This window comes from Berghia stephanieae, chromosome 5 (assembly GCF_034508935.2).
Source record: "Berghia stephanieae isolate SIO BIC M18660-M18661 chromosome 5, UCSD_Bste_1.3, whole genome shotgun sequence".
Taxonomy (NCBI): domain Eukaryota; kingdom Metazoa; phylum Mollusca; class Gastropoda; order Nudibranchia; family Aeolidiidae; genus Berghia; species Berghia stephanieae.
Genome location: NC_088364.1, coordinates 22,601,293 through 22,625,537, shown reverse-complemented (window position 1 = coordinate 22,625,537; position 24,245 = coordinate 22,601,293). Strand labels below are relative to the sequence as shown.

General features: G+C 37.9%; 1 protein-coding gene across 1 annotated transcript; it reads right to left on the bottom strand.

Annotated features, from left to right (window-relative positions):
* Positions 1 to 1,434: 1,434 nt before the first annotated feature.
* Positions 1,435 to 23,063, bottom strand: LOC144974109 (uncharacterized). The gene is made up of 2 exons (XM_078917008.1): positions 22,897 to 23,063; positions 1,435 to 1,892 (listed from the first exon to the last, which is right to left on the bottom strand). The coding sequence occupies exons 1-2, from the start codon at positions 22,949 to 22,951 to the stop codon at positions 1,495 to 1,497; spliced, it is 453 nt and encodes a 150-aa protein (XP_078773134.1). The 5' UTR covers positions 22,952 to 23,063; the 3' UTR covers positions 1,435 to 1,494.
* Positions 23,064 to 24,245: the final 1,182 nt, after the last annotated feature.

Below are 24,245 nucleotides of genomic sequence, written 5' to 3'. Positions count from 1 at the left end.
GAAGCGGACTAGATTTTGTTATTTACTAGTCTAGTAAATGGCTTGCTAGTATTAAGCCTAAGCGGAGTAAGTGACTATAAAAAATCGGATTTCATGAAATTTCTAGCCTCTGACTAGATCGGCTCTTGCCTAGAAGTGGGCGTTGTAAGGACGGTGACTTATTCGGCTATTTTGTGCTGGTAACAACGAGCTCTCTAGTACACGATGGCAGGTAAGAAAACAGTATTCATACTTTCAATGCAAAAGATTCCCAAAGAGGAAATTAGCAACACATAGATAATATTTTGGTATAGATAATATTTCGTTCCGTTTCATATTTGAATTTACTTTTGCCATGATGAATCAAATCACGTGATATTGGCTGTCGACTAATCAGACTACAATGATGTCCATGGCCGACTGTCAATTCTATATTTAGGCCAATGAAAGTTTCATTGAAACTCAAATTGAACCCAAAAAAAAAAGAAAAAAAAAAACAACAACAAACAAAAAAATAAACGAAAAACAAAACAAAACAGAAAGTGTGTTCTGATGAATCACATTAATCAGTCAGTTTCAATGCCAGCAGAATAGCCCACTATACTTTCGAATCGTTTGTTGTTGTTGTTGTTGTTGTTGTTGTTGTTGTTGTTTGTTTTGTTTGTTTTTTTTTGTTATGTTTTGTTGTTGTTGTTTTTTTGTTTTTGTTTTTTTTGGGGGGGGTTGTTTTTTGTTGTTTTTTTTTAAGCGAACACTTCCACTTTGAGTCTCCGTTCACTCACAACTCGCTAGCCGATTGGGTTCGGGTTTTTTAATGTTTTTACTCCAAAAAATGTGTATTTTCGACGATCTACACTTATTTTACAGGTTGTTAAAAACCAAGTGTCAATAGCTACAGGGCACTTTTTGCCTCTGTCATTCGTAACCGAAGTATTATTTTTCCGAATCTCATTCTAAAAATTGCTGTTATCTTGTCGACGCTATGGTGTATCCTAGTAGCTAGTCTCAGACTAAACTTGAAGTCCGGCCTCAGTAAATGACTAAAACTTGGCCAAACTTAGTCCGAAGGTGCCGTGATTTTAGTCTGGGACTTGCTTGGTCAGCTCACATGAAATCCGATTTTTTCAAGTCCTTGACTATAGTCAGAGACTAAGCTCTATTCCTCGTTTGTGAAAATGGGCCCTGAAACTCACGTGAAGATCAGTCAAGTAGGTTTATGGCTCAGCGCTACCTTTCTGCTCTTTTTATCTTTACGTGCCAGCTGAGCAGATCAAACTCAATTTACCCCATAAATCAGACACACACACACACACACACACACACACACACACAGAGAGAGAGAGAGAGAGAGAGAGAGAGAGAGAGAGAGAGAGAGAGAGAGAGCAAAGGCTGGTCATTAGTTGGCTGTCTAGTTCATGACTGGAAAGGCAAATGATTCAAGACTCAGTTGGATCAATAAAATTTCGTTATAACTTTAATTTTTTTTTTAAAAAGTATTTCAATTGCTTTAACATGTTAATTCCAAGGAATAACTTTCATATCAACATCCTCTCCCCAGTAAAAGTAGTCGTCAGGATAGTTGACTTTCACTCCAGGAGGACAATTCGGAGTATGGCAGCATTTACCAGGTGCTGGTTTATTCCACGTGCAGCTGGAAGGAATATCATAACTCCAGCACAAGGCGTTACATCTGATTGGGAATTTGCCTTTACCTACTCTACACTGGCATCTTGCCTTACATCCATCTAGCCAGTTAGAGCCGTCTGAATGTACCCTGCCTTTGAACGTGCACGTGGGAGCCTTCATACAAAATCCACAATACTTAGGACAGTTCTTTTGTCCCCAGGCTGGATACTGTTGGCAATTCGACTTGGCGTATTGGTTGCAATTGTTGATGAGATCTTGACACGCCCCTGTGTAAAGTAAAAATAATTTAATATACTGCTGAGCATCAAATCATAAACGACAATGAAGCAATATTCTAAACACAGTGAAAAAAAAGATATTCTCCCTGTCAGACATGAGGATAAAGAAATTAAATTTCTAAGGTGCATTACTGACTACAATGTTCATGCGATCATTTGAAAGCATACTTATTCGTATCGCATAAACGATGCATTACTCTAATACAAATCACATTTTTTAAAACTAGAAAGTAGACAGAATAACGATTTTACCATGAACCCTCAAGAGTATGAATAGATTCACACAAACACTCTCCCACACACATACTAACAGACAAACACACGTGCACACACGTACATACACAAGCGCGGGCACACAAACACGTACACACACACAAACCCACATAGTTGGATCACATGTTGCAATAATACAGGGTGTCAAAAAGTCTTTCCCAGTTTAAAAACATCTTTAACAGAAAATTGTTACAGCTAATAGACCTTAACCATGGATTAATGAATAATTCACACAGTTACCGTTATCTTTTACTTTTACTCAATGTGGTTCAGTATGGTTGCCATGGCGACAAGCAAATTCAACCTATTTTCGAGTTATTTCCTTGTGTTTTGTAGGTTTTGTGATGTGATGGGTTCAATAACATCTCTTTTTTTCATGGTAAACGTGTCAACATCTGGTATGGGGGATGAATAATGTTTCTGGTGTGGCCCCATAGGAAAAGTCAAACGAAGAAATGCCCGGTGATCCAAGCAACCAGGCAATTGAGCCCTTTTCTCCCAATCCATCTGTCTGAAAACGTATCGTTTGGAAATTTGCGAAATTGGCCTGTCTACAAGATGAAGGAACACCGTCTTACTGAAAATTTATCTAAGCCCGATATCCATGAAGATGGGATGCAGCATACAATTCAAGCATATCTAAAAAGACTTTAAAAGTCATCGTTTTCACAGTAATAAATGAAGATGGGCCAATAACCCTTTTGTGCATCTGTCAATAATACTAACCAATCACTTTGTGTCTTGGCAAATTTAGATTATCCGTTTCTTTGTTCGTTGTTTTGTTGTTGTTGTTTTTAGTCGTTTTCATTTCTTGTAATGATCTGCCAAACTGGAATATGAAACGTTGTTGAGTTATTTATGTCAATTTTGTTGGTGCTCACACTAATATGTTATGACGATCTATCCAGGATTTTACAAGGGTTGTCTATAATTTTATTTTAGTGTTTAATTTAATTTTATCTTTTCTAATCCATATATGTAATAATTTTTTTTGAGCAACCGTCGATAAACTTTTTCTTCTTTCTACATTTTCCTTTTCTCCTATTAATGATCCTACTTTTTTGGTAGCTCTCCATCCATCTTTCTTCCTTCACAGTAATGTTACATCTGTTTTGTGAGTATTAACGTACAGTTGGTGTTTTTGTAAAGCTTTTTGAATGTCTTTTACACTGACTTGTTTGAGACCAATAAAGTCAATGTCGTCTGAATATGCAATTTCCACGGGGAGTTGGTTTCAAAACGTAATTGGGCCTTAGCCTACATATTTATGCACATCTTTTAAAGCATTTTCTATGTAAAGGATAAATAAATCAGGGCTCAAGGTGTCTCCTTGTTGTGTACCGATGTTGCCAAGGAATGATTTATCCTTTGAGGCTTCGATTATTTTGGTCATTATCCAGGTTTCACTTATAAGGAATATGATTAATCTAACTTCATCTTCCATAACTATTCCTTTCATAATCTTTAACAAAGATTGCCGATTGATAGTGTCGAAGGCGGCAGACATACCTATTCTAGGATTTTTTGGCAGCAAGCCATTTGTGGGTCCAAACTACATCTGCAGTACTTCTCTCCGTCCTGAATCCGCTTTGACTAAGTGACAAATAGTTTTCAAAAATCGGTCTAATTCTATTCAGGGAGAGCGATTTTCTAATTGTATTAAGCAGAGTAATTGGTCTCAAATTCTTTGGAGGGCCTTTTGTTTTTCGTGGCTTTTGTATTGATATCAGCTCCCCTTTATTTATATCCAGGTTCTGGTGATGTTCGAACGCCTGATTGAAAATGTCCGTTACGTGTTCATCTAATAAGGGTGGTCCATATTTTAGTAGTTCAGCGATTAGTCCACCTTCTCCCGGTGCCCTGTTGTTATTTAGACCTTTAAAAGCATTTCTCACTTCTCTTGGTGTAATAGATTTAATAAGTGGTCGGGAATCTACCTCATATGAGCTGACGTGTGGCGTTTTGTAGTCTTGAAATTTTGTTTTGTAAATTTCAAAAAGAACATTCGGAACGTCAATGGGGTTACTATAGTCAGATTTTTTATTAATGGCGCGCGTTTTTCTGTTTTTTCTCAGCTGTCCCTCTATCAAACGTTGTAAAAATTTGTGTCAACCTCTGACTCAATTTGTCTTAACTGAATCTAGATTTTGGACCATTTTGATGCCATATTTTTTAAAAATTATTCTTTAAGTTTAAGACCTATAAAAAACTACTTTAAAACAGCTGACATAAAATGAAAACAAGTTATGCACCACAAAGTATGAATGAATTCATCGAATTTCCAAACAATCTTGTGCTGACGTAGTGATTATGAGTGTACGTGTCATACTTCTTTCCAAATAATAACAATTCGCTTTAAGTGTTATAAACATACCACGTATGTAGTTTGTATTAAATTTTGAATTTATTATTTATGGCATATTATCTAAATCATGTCGCAATTACCAAATGACTTATATGAAATCTCTTGCTTTAAATCATTTGAAATAGTGATTGTATACTCAATATTGTCAAATTAACAAACACTGTTAATATAACGTTGACATATTTTTGTCTATGCATGAACGTTTCACATGGCCTTTAAATGTTTTTAAAACACATTAGGCTCTTAAACAACACGATACGGTACGGAATCTCTATCGGTTCCACTCTCGTAAAGCTGCGAAAAGAAGTCCTCTTGTATCTATCGATAAGTCATTAAAGAGGACTGCAATGGTTTTGGAATTTCACAATCAACCATGAGAAGATCGTTATCGAAATACGACAGAGAGATCACCCGTGTAGAACGACGTGGCAGGAAAAGGATCATAGATAACTTTGATATGGATATCATCCAAAGATGTATGGGTGAGCGTAAATATACATCCGAAAAAAATATTGGACGTCTGATTATTCAAGCAGAAAAAGGACCATGGGTTCTGGACAGAGAATCATTGTTATTCTTGCAGGTGGTGATGATACTGGATATTTAAAAGGATGCCATGACATTTTTTCTTCTCTGCATCATCTGGAATATTATTCTGGCGTTATAAGACTGACTTAATATCATGTGCTGCCCTCCACTGAAGCACCCAGCTGTATTGTATTGGTCAACGCTACCATTCGTTAGCCCATGGTCACTTTAAGGCTCCAACTTTGGCAAATATAAAAGCTGGCATGATTTCATGGTTTCAATCAGACAGTACTACATATTCTATACTCCTTAGTAAAAAAAAAAGAAATGAACCAAAAACAGCTTTCAAAGCAGACTGTCTAACCAGGGAGTTTTGACACGAGGTTGCGCGACATCCCCCATATCACTGTGAGCGCAATCCAACCGATGTCATTGGGCCTAAGTAGAGGGAAAGATTGAGAGGAGGGACACCAAATTTACTCTCACCGACGAGGCAATAAATGATAAAGAGTAGACTGAGGAAAGGCATGCCTCAACATTCGCTAACTAGAGAAAAATTACATTTCATTGGATAGAGTGATGCTCGGAATCTTTCTGTAGTCCTTTTATTTCTCCTTTTCATCATCCTCGTCATCAGACTGTGCTGATTGATGTGTCTAAAATCTCTTGGTTGTTGTTGTTGTTGTTGTTATTGTTGTAGTAGTTGTTGTTGTTATTTTTTGAGGCACTGTCTCATAATTGATGAATTTTTACTTTTGACCAGTCTACATGAATTTATGTAATCCTCTTTGGCATAAACACAAGCTATTTGTCAAACTTTTACAATCAAAATTATATTGGAAGCGCTTTGTGTTCATTTTCGTTTGTATTCACCAGTAATGTGTATTGATAGTTATGAAATGTAGATTTCTGATAGTTAATAATTGCCAGTCGTTGCTTCGTATTCAAATACTGCACGTATATCGTTTAAGCTTCAATTAACCGAACAATCCAGTTTAACGAATTCCTTCAAAATGGATATGCGGAAAATTCTTCTTTTTTTTTTTAAATCTTCTATGAGTTCCGATCCTCACCTTTTATCGATTTTAATATAGCTGTAATAAACGAAATGCTTTCCTATTGTTTTAAAATTCATGAAAAAATATTTTTTATTATGACAAATTGATTCAGAGGTTCATACAAATTTTTGCAGCTATGCATCGGGGAGGCAGCTGAGAAAAGAAAGAAAAACATGCGCCATTTATTAAAAATCTGACTATATATAATTTGCCCGAGTCGTCCTCTTATATATAATTAATAATAATAAATAATAATAATAATAATAATAATAATAATAATAATAATAATAATAATAATAATAATAATAATAATAATAATATAATAAATAATAATAATAATAATAATAATAATAATAATAATAATACAGAAAGCATTGAATGGGAACAGGCAGAATTCACCCCTCGTAAAAGGACTACAAAAATTATAGTCCCGATGGCGGTGGCGTAAAAACTCCGACAGAGACATCACTGATCATAGCCGGGCATTTTACACCTGAACTGAGTACGGTAAAAGAATGTGAATAAAGAGCCGTTTCCAAGGAATCAACTATGCGCCGCTTAGAACGGGACTCGAACCCTGGACCTTCCGATCCGAAGGCGTGTTTCATACCACTAAACCACATAGCCGCACACAAGGCCACATAGCCGCAGCGAGCGTTCGTTAAAAAAAAGGTCTACTTTTTTTTGTATCACGGGAAGTACCTAAATCTTTTTGTCGAAAGAAATAAACAAATATTTAAACGCGTTGGGAAGATTTAATAACAGGGTACGCGTTTCCGCTGTGAAATATTGTATCATAATAAACAAACATTGAGCACCAAATGGCGAGAACGTAGATTGAGTAGTTCCAACAACAACACTAGAAGCCAGAAAGGCGAGAGTACATTTTTTCCGATTCGAAACCTGGACTTATAGATAGAACGAAGATGACGTCACTCAAGCCTTTGTTATTGTATTTTGCCATCCGCGTTTGTGAGTGATTCTCACTAAACTGTATTATCCAGACTATAAAAGTTCATGGTCACACATAGTTTTTTGTGTGTTGGTCCGTTGTACTTACGTATGGCAATGTTTTGAGCTTCTTAGCCAAGCGCATACTATCTATAGGTCCAAATGCGAGTGTCACACCAATTGACCACTTAGCCGCTGGACGACCTAAACCCAGTAGTCCGTACGAGTTGGATGACAATAGGATTCAATAGTCTGATGTCACGTCCGCCCAGCAACCGGCAGCTTGGGTCTAAACAAAGAAAATCGGTACTTTTTATTCTTCATGCTGGGCTAGAACTTTTTCACATGTCATGTGATCAGAATGTATAAAAGTCAAAACATGATCAGTAATGAAATTGTAATGTTTTATTCCTCTGGATACACTTTTATGCTCGTCGGAGAAGTATGTCATAAGGGCGTCCGCCATTGTTACGACAGTTTAGAACAAGTTACTAAGTTACAATGCGTCATTATGATGGAAGTGACGTCACGAGTGTTGAAGCCTATTTCAACATTTGAAGGCACACTGGATCGAATTTCAGGGTTTGGACGTTCGCAGCGCCCTGTAGGCTTGTGAGTGATAACGCCATTGTTAATAGAAACGCGAGAGTTTCAAGCTGTATTTCGGTTCATCAAATAACGGTGCTGGTTTCGTTAAAACCAAAAATAATGCTTTGATGATTCATTACCAACTTTTTTTTTCGATGTTTTACATAATTGCAATGTAAGTTCTGGTACGAGAGAGAGAGAGAGAGAGAGAGAGAGAGAGAGAGAGAGAGAGAGAGAGAGAGAGAGAGGGAGAGAGAGAGAGAGAACGGGGGTGGGGGGGGGGGGAGGAGAGAAAGAGAGATAAATAAGTAACTTTTCCAAATGGAGCTGGTGAGACAGATTTATATAGTACTAGACACAGAGTAGGGATAGTGAGAGAGGGATGTTTACGGAGTAAAATAATTTCCGATCCACAGTTTTAAAACTTTCGCATCCCTTGTGACAATGGCGTTATCACTCACAAGCCTAGAGGGCGCTTTTTGTCGTCATGGACAAATAAAATACTAATAAAGGGACTGTCGGTTCTTAAGTAACTCTTATTTTCTTTGGTGTGATGAGCTAACAGTTGTCAAAGGTCAAAGAAGCTCTTTCCTAAAGTTCATTAAAATGTCTCAAATGTCTTGCATCAAATACAAGAATTTGATATTATTATGACCTTATGCCTTACTTGACTTATTGTCGTCCGCCTCCTAATCAACCGACTGGAACGCCTCGGCAGCTTCTCTAATTCTAACTCTCTTGACGAATTCCCTTCATTGGTCTCTGTCCTTTGCAAGATTTTCTTCCGACCTTAGCTCTTGATGGTTCTCGAGGCGCTTCAAGTCTCTGTTTAATATTGTGTGAATGTTTTTTTTGTTTGTCTGCCTCGACATTTGTTTTGACCTGATTGTGTGAAGTATGCTCTCATGGCTTTGTTTTCTGGAATAGTGTTGTTTATTCTAAGTAGGTACGTGTCCAAATAGTCTTCATCGTGTTTCTAATATGGGCTGAGAGTGGCGTTTCGCTGCATTTTTTATAAATTTGTTTGTAATTTTTGTCGGATAGCGGATTATAAGCATTATTCTTAGTTGTTTTCTATGGAATGTGTCGAGTTTTTCTTCTTCGTTCCGAAAAATAGCCCATGTTCCACAGTTGTAAACGAGGACAGATTTGACAAGGGTCTTTACACATACTTGCATGTCTGATAACCGAATATAATTAGGGGTTGATTTAACAGATCATATGGGTATCTGACAACCTTTTTGCAAGACTTCGGTAACATGAATTTAAAACGGATCATAAAAGTCATTGACCTATTTAACCCTATTTTCATACTATAATAGAAAGTCCTATTTCCTGATTTGGGGTCCATTTGGCCCCCATGACTTGCAAAGAGAAAAATACTAGAAAGTCCTATTTATTTCTTATTTGAGGGCCATAATTTAACCCCCATGGTTTTACTATGGAAAATTCAGTTAAAATCATATTTTCTCATTAAATGTACATAGGCAATAATATAAGTATACATCATTTTGTTGTTTTTGTTGTGACATTATGCATCTATTTATTTAGTGACATAGTCGTGTCAATATGATCCACAACTTACTAGTAGATGGCATCTACAATAATTGACTTGGTAATTTTGTTTCCTGTTTGCTGTCCAATATGATGAGCACCAGTTTCAGTTACCTACTTTTTCATCAACTCTAATTAAGAAACATCCAAGTAAGTACTAGCTCATTACTTTTTTTCATTAGATGTGTGATGTATGAAGATTATTCTGACACTTATCCTATGTAACGAAAAATGAATTGATAGTATTGTTAATTTTATGATTGTAGTACCAGCTATAATCGCCAATATGAAATGATGAAACAATAATGGATAAATGAAAGCGCTAATATTCAATTTAAGGTTTCTTCCAATACTTGCCTTACTTTCGCCTCTCGATTATCTTTTATTCTTGTGTGTACCTTACCTAACCACATATTTGTTTGTAACTTCTTATGCCAAGTGATTTATTTTCTTCTACCGTTATTCAATCTCTAGGTGAACTAAATTAGCTTAAATGTCTACATTATGTTTCAGTCATATTGTATTGATATTATTGCTTTTGAATTTTTGAATTTGCTAACTAATGATTTGTATGTTGCTGGGTTTTTGGGGTTTTTTCAGCCATCCGTTGTGTGGTCTAAATTATGTTGCATTGGACCTAAGCCATGACGAATGGAGAAAGTGTAACATCCTTGGTAGTTGGAATACTCAGACTCAGATATACATTGAGTTGCAGTCTGCTGGGGCAACCCCAGTGCATGAGGAAGGTATGTCACCTACTATTTATTTAAAACTGAATGGTACCTATTACATTTATCTGTGTAATGGTTGTTAGCGTGGAGTTAATAGCAGGCATCATATGAAATCTAATATGTTTGCATTGTTGGCTAGTTACAACGGGATAAAGTATAAAGTGTTTTGTTTTGTTTTTTGTTTTTTTTGTTGTTTTTTTTTTTTTTTTTGTTGTTGTGTGTTTAAAGTTATTTCTCTTCACTCCCATGATACCTTTTATGAAAATATTTATGCTGATCGCCAATGAGAATATGAGTTTCAATTCTGATTGTGAGAATGTCATTTCTCCAAACAGTAACAGTATTATCAAGTATGTTTCTATTGTATGAAATAGTAAAATAAATATTAAGTTGGTGTAAGATTAGCTTATCTTAAACCAGTGAATTGACAGAATATCAGCAATTAATAATGCAAGATAAAGATGAGCTGTTGCAACTCGAGTTCCAGGTAATGGGTGATTTTCCCCCATGATGATAATGATGAAGGTATAAATTAATAATATTAACAACTCATACATTATTTGATTTATTGGCTGCAAAGACTTCAGAGTAAAAGTCGTTTTTTAAGATGAAAAATCGAACAGTTATACCTCTTTTATCTGACTCGTTGGATGTGACTTTCAGCATATCACAGCAAATCCATGAAGACAACGACAAGAAGTCATTCCTTGAAACATTTGGGAAAATTACATTCTTTTGTAATCACATTATTCTCAGATACTTTCATATTTGTTGTTTTCTTTTATTTCTACATGACAATAATTGTCAATTGGGGATTCCAGTAAAACAAAGTTTTCAAAATAATAATAATATACTCACATCCCCAAAATACTCTTCCCCCCCCCCTCCTCTCTCTCTCTCTCTCTCTCTCTCTCTCTCTCTCCTCTCTCTCTCTCTCTCTTTCATCGCCATTTCCAGTTGTGGGTTCCTTCCCAATATAATTTCTTCTTCTAATCCTTCAGACACTGGCGGTATTTCACCATTTCATTGGAATGGGAATGATACAAACTCTTCAAATGAAAGCATCACTGATGAAGAAATGCCACTGATTCTGCTGCAGCCAGATCCAGAAATAGATGCCACCGATTCTGAACCTGAGGTAGATGAAGCTGAAGAAACAATAGAAGTCGGCAATTCCCAAATACATTGTTTGTGGAGGAATGCACTGCTTGGAAAAAGAACAAAATTCCACACATAGTCCTCATCATCCTGGCAGATACGTCTTAGTCTTAGTAGCTGTGAAAATGGAATTGAATCCTTGCATTTGGTGGGATGTGAGGACGGGTAGAGAAGGCGACTGTCCGTTTCCTTGTAGTTGATAGACGTCTTGAGTCCACATTGGGTGAGGGAAACTGCGATGTGAGTGAGGAAGGCTACGTGAGTGGTGGATATCTGATGAGTGTACTTTATTGCTGGATGGAAGTTGTTGAGGGCAGTGATGAATTTGTTGAGTTGCATTTTAGTCACCTCGCCCTAGCTCGACTTGTGGCGCTGCACTGCGGCTGATGCCTAGGTTATTCCAGCCTTCCCTTGGTATAGACCCTAGATACAAATTTTCCATGAATAAAGGGAATTTTATTTTATTTATTTATTATTATTATAAGAATATACTGAAAATAACTGAACTTGTGAACGCAGTTTTAAAGTACGGCTTCTTAAATTGTAACACGGACTATAAGACGTGGGTGGGCATTTCATAATAGTTTTAGGATTGATTGAATTAATGCGATAACGTTTCCACATCTTCATATATTTCATCTCTGCCACTTTATCATTCATCGCAGTCCTTGTGTCAGACTATATTGATGGTGTGTGTCAAGGTAAAGTGCTCACAACATCCGCCAGCCGGATATAACGTACCAACACACAAAACCATGTGTTACAGTCTGATTGAGATTGATAGAATTTTGTGATTAGTACTCATAAAAATGGCTGGCTAAAAACAATAACAAAGAGCTGAGTGGCGTTAATTACGTTTCATCAATAAGTTAATGAAGGCTGCGCGTTGATTTGATTGACTCAAAACAAAAACGACTTCCATTACAGCATGACCATTTCACAATCATTGTGTCCCCTCACCAACATTAGATTGAGATAATATATCATCATAATATGATCTCTTCATCATCACCATCTACACCATCATAAAAGGGAACAAATATGAGGAAAAAAAACAACAACAAAAAAAACAAAAACAACAACAACAACAACAAAAAACTGGTTCCAATCTCAATGGGTACCAAACTTGTGTAATTGATTTTCTGGTCTCAGCCATGGCATCTTATTTTCTAAATAAATCATGATCGCCAATCAAAGAGCATAATCTATCCTCGTTCGTATTTCCTTCGCGAAGATTCGACCTTCGCTCATCCAACAACCCCCCCCCCCCCCACCCCACCTCCGCCGTGACTTTTTCACCTCGCCCCCTCCACCGCCCCCTGCTGTTTCACTACAGCTTTCTTACTACTACTACTATACTACTACTACTACTATTTAACTTACTACTACTACTACTACTACTACTACTACTACTACTACTACTACTACTACCACTAATATGTCTTATATCTTCCATTATTTTCTGGAAGTTTCTGTTCCCTGACGCTGACCTTTTCTTATCAATCAGATCACCCCCCTGGGGCACCCTATCCTCTACCCACGCCACGCTAGCATTTCATTCATACTGCAACCACCATTGAGTACAGACGATACAAGTTATTTTTCATTATATTTTATTTGTTTTCCGCGTTTATTTGTGTATTGTTATGCTGTCGAAGGGTTTGTACCCAAAACGTCCATTGTCTGTTTTGTTCCCATACGAAGCCTTTCCATTTTCACTCTTTCGTTAGTATTTTACGATCACCGGCTTCAGGCAGCCCTTACCGTTTTTAATTCAGAAAAGTGAGTGGAGCAGGCACTTATGTTGGTAACAACAAGATATGAAGTGAGTAGAAAAGTGCCAGAAGACAATAGAGAAAAAAATTTTTTTTCGCGGCGGTGGTGGGGTTTGAACCTGCGACCTTATTGTTACGACAACTCCGCCTGGCAGGTGAGAGCGTGGCTCTACCGTGTGAGCTATCCACGAACACAAAAATATTCGTTTCAAACCCAAAGTCATTTCTAGATCCCTCTCTCACCCACTTCTTGAGATCGCCGATTCGTTCGCCACCATCGCGAAGTAATTTTGACCAGCAGTTAAGCTTAATAGCCAATATTCTCATCACAAACATATAACATAGAAACGATTGAGACATTGAGTATGCTCCGGTGTATGGGGTGAATTTTTAATTCAGAAAAGTGAGTGGAGCAGGCACTTATGTTGGTAACAACAAGATATGAAGTGAGTAGAAAAGTGCCAGAAGACAATAGAGAAATAAAAAATTTTTTTTCGCGGCGGTGGTGGGGTTTGAACCTGCGACCTTATTGGTACGACAACTCCGCCTGGCAGGTGAGAGCGTGGCTCTACCGTGTGAGCTATCCACGAACACAAAAATATTCGTTTCAAACCCAAAGTCATTTCTAGATCCCTCTCTCACCCACTTCTTGAGATCGCCGATTCGTTCGCCACCATCGCGAAGTAATTTTGACCAGCAGTTAAGCTTAATAGCCAATATTCTCATCACAAACATATAACATAGAAACGATTGAGACATTGAGTATGCTCCGGTGTATGGGGTGAATTTTTAATTCAGAAAAGTGAGTGGAGCAGGCACTTATGTTGGTAACAACAAGATATGAAGTGAGTAGAAAAGTGCCAGAAGACAATAGAGAATAAAAAAATTTTTCGCGGCGGTGGTGGGGTTTGAACCTGCGACCTTATTGGTACGACAACTCCGCCTGGCAGGTGAGAGCGTGGCTCTACCGTGTGAGCTATCCACGAACACAAAAATATTCGTTTCAAACCCAAAGTCATTTCTAGATCCCTCTCTCACCCACTTCTTGAGATCGCCGATTCGTTCGCCACCATCGCGAAGTAATTTTGACCAGCAGTTAAGCTTAATAGCCAATATTCTCATCACAAACATATAACATAGAAACGATTGAGACATTGAGTATGCTCCGGTGTATGGGGTGAATTTTTAATTCAGAAAAGTGAGTGGAGCAGGCACTTATGTTGGTAACAACAAGATATGAAGTGAGTAGAAAAGTGCCAGAAGACAATAGAGAATAAAAAAATTTTTTCGCGGCGGTGGTGGGGTTTGAACCTGCGACCTTATTGGTACGACAACTCCGCCTGGCAGGTGAGAGCGTGGCTCTACCGTGTGAGCTATCCACGAACACAAAAATATTCGTTTCAAACCCAAAGTCATTTCTAGATCCCTCTCTCACCCACTTCTTGAGATCGCCGATTCGTTCGCCACCATCGCGAAGTAATTTTGACCAGCAGTTAAGCTTAATAGCCAATATTCTCATCACAAACATATAACATAGAAACGATTGAGACATTGAGTATGCTCCGGTGTATGGGTGAATTTTAATTCAGAAAAGTGAGTGGAGCAGGCACTTATGTTGGGAACAACAAGATATGAGTGAGTAGAAAAGTGCCAGAAGACAATAGAGAATAAAAAATTTTTTCGCGGCGGTGGTGGGGTTTGAACCCGCGACCTTATTGGTACGACAACTCCGCCTGGCAGGTGAGAGCGTGGCTCTACCGTGTGAGCTATCCACGAACACAAAAATATTCGTTTCAAACCCAAAGTCATTTCTAGATCCCTCTCTCACCCACTTCTTGAGATCGCCGATTCGTTCGCCACCATCGCGAAGTAATTTTGACCAGCAGTTAAGCTTAATAGCCAATATTCTCATCACAAACATATAACATAGAAACGATTGAGACATTGAGTATGCTCCGGTGTATGGGGTGAATTTTTAATTCAGAAAAGTGAGTGAGCAGCACTTATTTGGTAACAACAAGATGAGTGATAAAAAGTGCCAGAAGACATAGAGAATAAAAAATTTTTTTCGCGGCGGTGGTGGGTTTGAACCTGCGACCTTATTGGTACGACAACTCCGCCTGGCAGGTGAGAGCGTGCTCTACGTGTGAGCTATCCACGAACACAAAAATATTCGTTTCAAACCCAAAGTCATTTCTAGATCCCTCTCTCACCCACTTCTTGAGATTCGCCGATTCGTTCGCAACCATCGCGAAGTTAATTTTGACCACAGTTAAGCTTAATTTGCCAATATTCTCATCACAAACAATAACAATGACTTGGTTGAAACGAGTATTTTGTTGTGTGGATTGCTTCACACGGTAGAGCCACGCTTCACCTGCCAGGCGAGTTGTCGTACCAATAAGGTGCAGTTCAAACCTCCACACGCCGCGAAAAAAAATTTTTTTCTCTATTGTTACCTGGACTTATTCTACTCACTTCCATATCATGTTAGTTCTCACTGTATATGCCGACTACCATTACTTTTCATGTTAATTAAAAATTCACCCATTACACCGGAGCATATTAATGTACTCAATCGTTCTATGTTAATGTTGTGATGAGATATGGCTATTAAGTTACTGCTGTCAAATACCGCATGTGCGACGAATCGCGATTCAGAAGTGGAGAGAGGATCTAGAATGACTTTGGGTTTGAAACGATATTTTTGTGTTCGTGGATAGCTCACACGGTAGAGCCACGCTCTCACCTGCCAGGCGAGTTGTCGTACCAATAAGGTCGCAGGTTCAAACCCACCACCGCCGCGAAAAAAAAATTTTTTTCTCTATTGTCTTCTGGCACTTTTCTACTCACTTCATATCTTGTTGTTACCAACATAAGTGCCTGCTCCACTCACTTTTGAATTAAAAATTCACCCCATACACCGAGCATACTCAATGTCTCAATCGTTTCTATGTTATATGTTTGTGATGAGAATATTGGCTATTAAGCTTAACTGCTGGTCAAAATTACTTCGCGATGGTGGCGAACGAATCGGCGATCTCAAGAAGTGGTGAGAGAGGATCTAGAATGACTTTGGGTTTGAAACGAATATTTTTGTGTTTCGTGATAGCTCACAGGTAGAGCCACGCTCTCACCTGCCAGGCGGAGTTGTCGTACCAATAAGGTCGCAGGTTCAAACCCCACCACCGCCGCGAAAAAAAATTTTTTATTCTCTATTGTCTTCTGGCACTTTTCTACTCACTTCATATCTTGTTGTTACCAACATAAGTGCCTGCTCCACTCACTTTTCTGAATTAAAAATTCACCCCATACACCGGAGCATACTCAATGTCTCAATCGTTTCTATGTTATATGTTTGTGATGAGAATATTGGCTATTAAGCTTAACTGCTGGTCAAAATTACTTCGCGATGGTGGCGAACGAATCGGCGATCTCAAGAAGTGGGTGAGAGAGGGATCTAGAAATGACTTTGGGTTTGAAACGAATATTTTTGTGTTCGTGGATAGCTCACACGGTAGAGCCACGCTCTCACCTGCCAGGCGGAGTTGTCGTACCAATAAGGTCGCAGGTTCAAACCCCACCACCGCCGCGAAAAATTTTTTTATTCTCTATTGTCTTCTGGCACTTTTCTACTCACTTCATATCTTGTTGTTACCAACATAAGTGCCTGCTCCACTCACTTTTCTGAATTAAAAATTCACCCCATACACCGGAGCATACTCAATGTCTCAATCGTTTCTATGTTATATGTTTGTGATGAGAATATTGGCTATTAAGCTTAACTGCTGGTCAAAATTACTTCGCGATGGTGGCGAACGAATCGGCGATCTCAAGAAGTGGGTGAGAGAGGGATCTAGAAATGACTTTGGGTTTGAAACGAATATTTTTGTGTTCGTGGATAGCTCACACGGTAGAGCCACGCTCTCACCTGCCAGGCGGAGTTGTCGTACCAATAAGGTCGCAGGTTCAAACCCCACCACCGCCGCGAAAAAAATTTTTATTCTCTATTGTCTTCTGGCACTTTTCTACTCACTTCATATCTTGTTGTTACCAACATAAGTGCCTGCTCCACTCACTTTTCTGAATTAAAAATTCACCCCATACACCGGAGCATACTCAATGTCTCAATCGTTTCTATGTTATATGTTTGTGATGAGAATATTGGCTATTAAGCTTAACTGCTGGTCAAAATTACTTCGCGATGGTGGCGAACGAATCGGCGATCTCAAGAAGTGGGTGAGAGAGGGATCTAGAAATGACTTTGGGTTTGAAACGAATATTTTTGTGTTCGTGGATAGCTCACACGGTAGAGCCACGCTCTCACCTGCCAGGCGGAGTTGTCGTACCAATAAGGTCGCAGGTTCAAACCCCACCACCGCCGCGAAAAAAAATTTTATTCTCTATTGTCTTCTGGCACTTTTCTACTCACTTCATATCTTGTTGTTACCAACACAAGTGCCTGCTCCACTCACTTTTCTGAATTAAAAATTCACCCCATACACCGGAGCATACTCAATGTCTCAATCGTTTCTATGTTATATGTTTGTGATGAGAATATTGGCTATTAAGCTTAACTGCTGGTCAAAATTACTTCGCGATGGTGGCGAACGAATCGGCGATCTCAAGAAGTGGGTGAGAGAGGGATCTAGAAATGACTTTGGGTTTGAAACGAATATTTTTGTGTTCGTGGATAGCTCACACGGTAGAGCCACGCTCTCACCTGCCAGGCGGAGTTGTCGTACCAATAAGGTCGCAGGTTCAAACCCCACCACCGCCGCGAAAAAAATGTTTATTCTCTATTGTCTTCTGGCACTTTTCTACTCACTTCATATCTTGTCCTTACCGTTTTCTACTTTTCCTGTCCCGAATTTCAAATGACGGAATGAAGAAAGACGAGACAATGAAAGAGCTTTCACTTTCAGTTCTGGCGCCACGCATCAGTGATCATGCGCGTTGGATGAACCGAAATATAGTGCCAGTTTGGCGTTTCAACACCAAATTTGGTCTTTTTCTCAGGATTGAACAAATTCACTTCTTTAATTAATTGATAAAGTTATTAAACAAATCTCACGTACACCGACAAAAAAGGTGAAACCAAGGGACTTCCCTGCGACTAGTATGGGACAGGAAATGCTGATTTATTTGTCGTAGAGCAAGTTATTTTAAAAAATGGCATTTTCCATAATTTTGGTACCGTCAACGCCCGTGGCCAGGTCAGAACTGACCAATTGGATTCAGTAGTCTGATGTAACGCCGCCCGGCAACGGCGGCCATCTTGGTTCTAAACAAAGAAAATCATTACTTTTTATTCTTCATGCTGGCTAGAACTTTTCATATGCCTTGTGATCAGAATGTGTAGAAGTGAAAACATAATCAAATTTATGTTTTTTTATCCTCTGGATACGCTTTTATACTCGCCGGAGAAATAGACAGATTGCGCATCAGGGCGCTAACGGGGCCGATTAGAGATAGACGACGATTGGGATTGTTTGGAAGCTTTAACCCTTTGCCCACTAGTCACTATGACATCCGAAATGCTTTCGCCTTCTACATCTACGCCAGAACAGAAATAGAGGGTGGAGCCTACCATGATATAACATTTTATGGAGCCCTAATTTCGTCATATCAGTTCTGTCCACTGACAGGTGGATATCGCTTTCCAGAACTTGTGTCCTTATATGAAATTCTGAGTTTTTGACCAATCAACGATTGCTCTTTTGATAGCTCGCTTGTCAAAATGAGTCAGCTCAACCCTTGATTTATGTACAGGCATCACAGGCGGTATATGTTGTGTAACTTCAAAGACCACGATTGACCGAAAGCGATGAATGGAAGCCCTACTGTGGCGTGGAGAACGAGGTCTTGTATGTATCTTCTTCTTCTAGGTTTCATGCCTGGTCCAGGCTTCGGATACTGCATGAATTATCTCTCTCCATTCCTCCCTGTCTCTTGCTTTTTCAAACAGCTCTTGGATTGTTAGGTTGGTGAAGCCCTTCAGTTGGTCTATGAGTGTTTTTCTTTGTCTCCCCCGGGCGCGTTTACCAGGTATTTTTCCACAACTTGCCAGGTATTCATTCTTATCTTTCCTTACTATGTGTCCGAAAAAGGATAGTTGTCGATCCACTATTAAGGGCATTAGTTTCCTTTGTTGGTATGTTTGTTTTAGCACTTCTTCGTTCGTTTTGTGTGCGGTATACGATATTCTCTGCATCCTTCTCAAGCACCACATTTCAAAAGCTTCAATGTTCTTTGTGTTTCTGCATTTGTAGTCCAGCTTTCGCATCCGTAGAACAAGATTGGCCACACGTAGCACTTCAAGACTCGGAATTGTATGTATAGTTACGTCATATCTCAACGCTCGTGAATTCTTAGTACGGCTGGACTCACAATCAAAACACGAAATATGTGTTTTAAACTCTTGAATCAATCGAGTTACATCAGTGCGTTCGTCTCATTGAGAAATGAAAAACGATATATAAATCAAGAACATCGACCGGAAAACAAGGAAATTATCATAAAATTATAAAATTTGAGAAAGCTGTTTTCAAAATCAAATATATTACAAAAAAGGTTATTTCTAGACCGATTTTTATGAGACAAAGACAATTTTTCTCCACTTTTCAAGCTGATTCCAACAATGAGGTTTTGAAATTTATCGCGATAAGATTATTTGTCATTATTCTTTTTTAATACCCAATTGACTGCTCAGGAAATGAATACGTAATCCTTGGCGGCTAGCGAGTAGGTGTTAAATTTTGCATACCCTTTCCCACGTAGACGCACATACACACACACACACACACACACACACACACACACACACACACACCGACTTATCGTCGTCTAGCATCCTATCGTTCGGCTCGACGATTAAAAGGGGTTCGTATCGTCGCTAAAATAATTACAAAATACATATATTTAAAATATATTTATAGTAATGTGAATTAAATATTTTAATGCTCTAATATATCAAGAATGATCATTATTATGATTTATTACGGTGTTAATTGAATTAGACCTTTAAAACTGAAGTTTAATCTGACACCCTACTCGCTGTTATCATTCGAGTCTAAGTTGTAATAAGGCAACTTTGGCCAGAAGTGAAAGACATACATTGTGTGTTCAGTCTCTGTGTGTGTGTGTGTGTGTGTGTGTGTGTGTGTGTGTGTGTGTGTGTGTGTGCGTCTGCATGGGAAAGGGTAAGCAAAATTTAACACCTACTCGCTAGCCGCCAAGGATTACGTATTCATTTCCCGAGCAGTCAATTGGGTATTTTAAAAAATAATGACAAATAATCTTATCGCGATAAATTTGAAAACCTCATTGTTGGAATCAGCTTGAAAAGTGGAGAAAGATTGTCTTTGTCTCATAAAAATCGGTCTAGAAATAACCTTTTTTGTAATATATTTGATTTTGAAAATAGCTTTCTCAAATTTTATAATTTTATGATAATTTCCTTATTTTCCGGTCGATGTTCTTGATTTATATATCGTTTTTCATTTCTCAATGAGACGAACGCACTGATGTAACTCGATTGATTCAAGAGTTTAAAACACAGATTTCGAGTTTTGATTGTGAGTCCAGCCGTACTAAGAATTCACGAGCGTTGAGATATGACGTAACTATACATACAAGACCTCGTTCTCCACGCCACAGTGGGGCTTCCATTCATCGCTTTCGGTCAAACGTGGTCTTTGAAGTTACACAACATATACCGCCTGTGATGCCTTTACATAAATCAAGGGCTGAGCTGACTCATGTTGACAAGCGAGCTATCAAAAGAGCAATCCGTTGATTGGTCAAAAACTCAGGATTTCATATAAGGACATAAGTTCTTGAAAGCGATATCCACCCACCTGTCAGTGGACAGAACTGATATGATGAAATTAGGGATCCATAAAATGTTATATCATGGTAGGCTCCACCCTCTATTTCTATTCTGGCGTAGATGTATAAGGCGATAGCATTTCGGATGTCATAATGACTAGTGGGCAAAGGGTTAAAGCTTCCAAACAATCCCAATCGTCGTCTATCTCTAACGGGACCCGTTGGCGCCCTGTCGCGCAAACTCAGTAATATTTCATACGGCGTCCGCCATTGTTCCGATAGTTTAGAGCCAGTGTTACTAAGTTACCATGCGTCATTAGGAAGGAAGAGACGTTACGGCTGTTGAAGAGTATTGGCACCAGTACTAGTATTAGTATTAGTCAGTACTGACCCCCAGACGCCGGTGCCTGGGGGTCAGTACTGACGAATAACCACTCCGTTATTATTATTATTATTATTATTATTATTATTATTATTATTATTATTATTATTATTATTATTATTATTATTATTATTAATCTTCCTGTATAACTACAAATACTGGTGCTCCTCAAGGTTGTGTATTGTCCCCTGTATTATTTACAATATACACGAATGACTGTAGAAGTCAAAACCTGAGTGTACCTTTAATAAAATTTGCAGATGACACCGCTCTTCAAGGCCTCATAACAAATGGCAACGAAGTGGCTTATAGGCAAGAAATTGATAGATTTGTGTCTTGGTGTGATGCCCACCACCTAGAGCTTAACATAAGCAAGACAAAGGAGCTAGTGATTGACTTTAGGAGAGTGAAGGAACCGATAGAACCGTTAAAATTAAAGGACCAATTCGTCCAGCGAGTTCCTCACTACAAATACCTTGGTGTAACGATTGATGACAGGCTCAAGTGGGATGAACACTTGAAAATAATTAGGCATAAGATGTGCAGACGTACATATTTTTTATCAAAACTCTCTCAGTTTAGAATAGATAAAACCCTCTGCACATTATTTTATAGAGCATTAATCGAAAGTGTTTTGTCATTTTGTATAACAGCTTGGGGAGGCAATTGCTTAGCAGTGGAAAGGAACAAAATAAATTCAAATATTAAAAAATCCATTAAACGCTATATAAATGATGTTGACGATGTAGATCTTTTATACGAGAAATTTTGTATAAATAAAATAACTAAAATATTAAATGACCAGTATCATCCACTAAGACCATCAATTATTATGTCAGAAAGAAGTGGTCGCCCTTTCTCTATTTCAACGAAAACAGAGAGACACCGAAAATCTTTTCTGCCGTCCAGTATTAGGCTTTATAACAACAAGCAATAATCATTTTATATAATTATTTCTCATTTTTACTTTTTAAAAATATAAATATTAATTTATTAATTTATTTGTTTTGCAATCTTTTCAATTTTAAATTTATAGTGACAGTTTTAACTATTTTACAGTGTTGAAATTATTCATATTATAAAGCGCAGCTCTGGTTATAGAGCTGCTCCTTTTTTATATATATACATCCTATTTGCATTGTATTTTTATCTTATGTGTAAATTATAACACGTCTGTACAAAAAAATTTCCTTTTTGGGATGCAATAAAGTATTATTATTATTATTATTATTATTATTATTATTATTATTATTATTATTATTATTATTATTATTATCATTATTATTATTATTATTATTATTATTATTATTATTATAATTATTATTATTATTATCATAATTATTATCATTGTTATTATTATTATTACTATTATCATTGTTATTATTATTAATATTATTATTGTTATTATCATCATTATTATTATTATAGGAAATTGTGGAATGAAATGAAAGAAATAGCATTCCTTTGTTGAAATCTGTAGTATTTTTCTATATAAAGTCATGGGGGCCAAATGGACCCCAAATCAGGAAATCGTACTTTTATTTCTAGTATTTTTCTCTTTAAAAGTCATGGGGTCCATTTGGACCCCAAATCAGAAAATCTCAAATTGCAGATAAGCATGCATGGTCATGGACCTCATCATTTTAGGAAAAGTCACCAAATTTCAGGTCTCTGTGTAAAAAATTGACTGTTTTATGAATAAAAAACACCTTCCTTTTTGGCCCCCAAGTATGGAAATAGGGAATCTAAACTAAAAACGATTTTCATATTTTGAAACTTATCTATACAGAATAACTTGCCTTGTACACAGGACACAGTAATTATTGCCACCAACAAGCCTATGATGACAGCCATCTTGTGCACTATTGATCCGTGGAGGTAACAGAAGATAAAATATAATTTAAGATTAAATACTTCGTCTTCTTCCTTTACTTGCAGTCCACCTTGGGTGTATTGTCGTAAGTTTTACATAAGCAATATTTAACATGACATACAGTGCAACACGCGTTTGTCGAACACGCATTCGATAAATTCACGGGTTCAACGAACAAGGACAGAATTCCCAAATGATGTCCTTCATTGTCTTAGTAAATTTTTCACGCCATCCACGAACCGCTTCACGGTTTCGACGAACTGAACTGAAACTTAGGGCACACTGGACATTAAGAGAAAGATAGATAGATAGAGAGAGAGAGAGAGAGAGAGAGAGAGAGAGAGAGAGAGAGAGAAGAGAGAGAGAGAGAGAGAGAGAGGGGAGAGAGAGAGAGAGAGAGAGAGAGAGAGCATGATAAGTTGCGTTGTGCCGTGGCCTTCGTGAACTTGTTATAGCATGAAACTGACTTTAAAAAAACATAATCAAGCCAAAACTAGACGACGATCCTAAAAGAAAAAGTTGATTACTGTGAGATATATTCAAGAGCTCAAACAATAAAATCATTTATTTCATTGAACACCACTAACAACAACACCCTTTTCATATATTTTTTTAAAACATGTGATCAAACTTGTAATGTAATATGAAGTTTTGGTCAGTCTCATGCATAGACATCTTAAGTGCTTGCCTTACCCAAAACAATCAGACCCACAATGTGAGTATTTACCACAATACGGTATGTTGACATAAAGGAATTGCATTGCGACACCTGACACCGTAATGCTTATTTTTCAATCGGCTGTTACAAGCACTGGATCGCCATGGACTCAGGCTATAGTTTTACGACGGGTACGCATGTGTAGACAAGTGCCTTCCCCCCGCCCTCCATTTTTGCTGGTCCCCCACATCCTGCCATACTGTTATCCCGCGTGCCGTGTTGGATGGCCTGGTGGTGTGTATTTTGTTTTTCTTAATGAGAAACTCAGGAGTGAATGATATTCATTATTTTTCAAACAAAAAGATATGAATCTATGCGATCAGGATGTGCAAACATTGAGATCATATAGATAGAATGCGCTTGGCCAAGGAGTTCACAACATTGCCATCCGGAAGTATAACACAAACTATGTGTAACCATGAACGTTTATAGTCAGGTTAATACAGTTTAGTGAGAACAACTCACAAACGCGGATGGCAAGAACAATAACAAAGGCCTGAGTGACGTCATCTTCGAACTATCTATAGAGGGAACGGATTTGACATCACTCAGCTCTT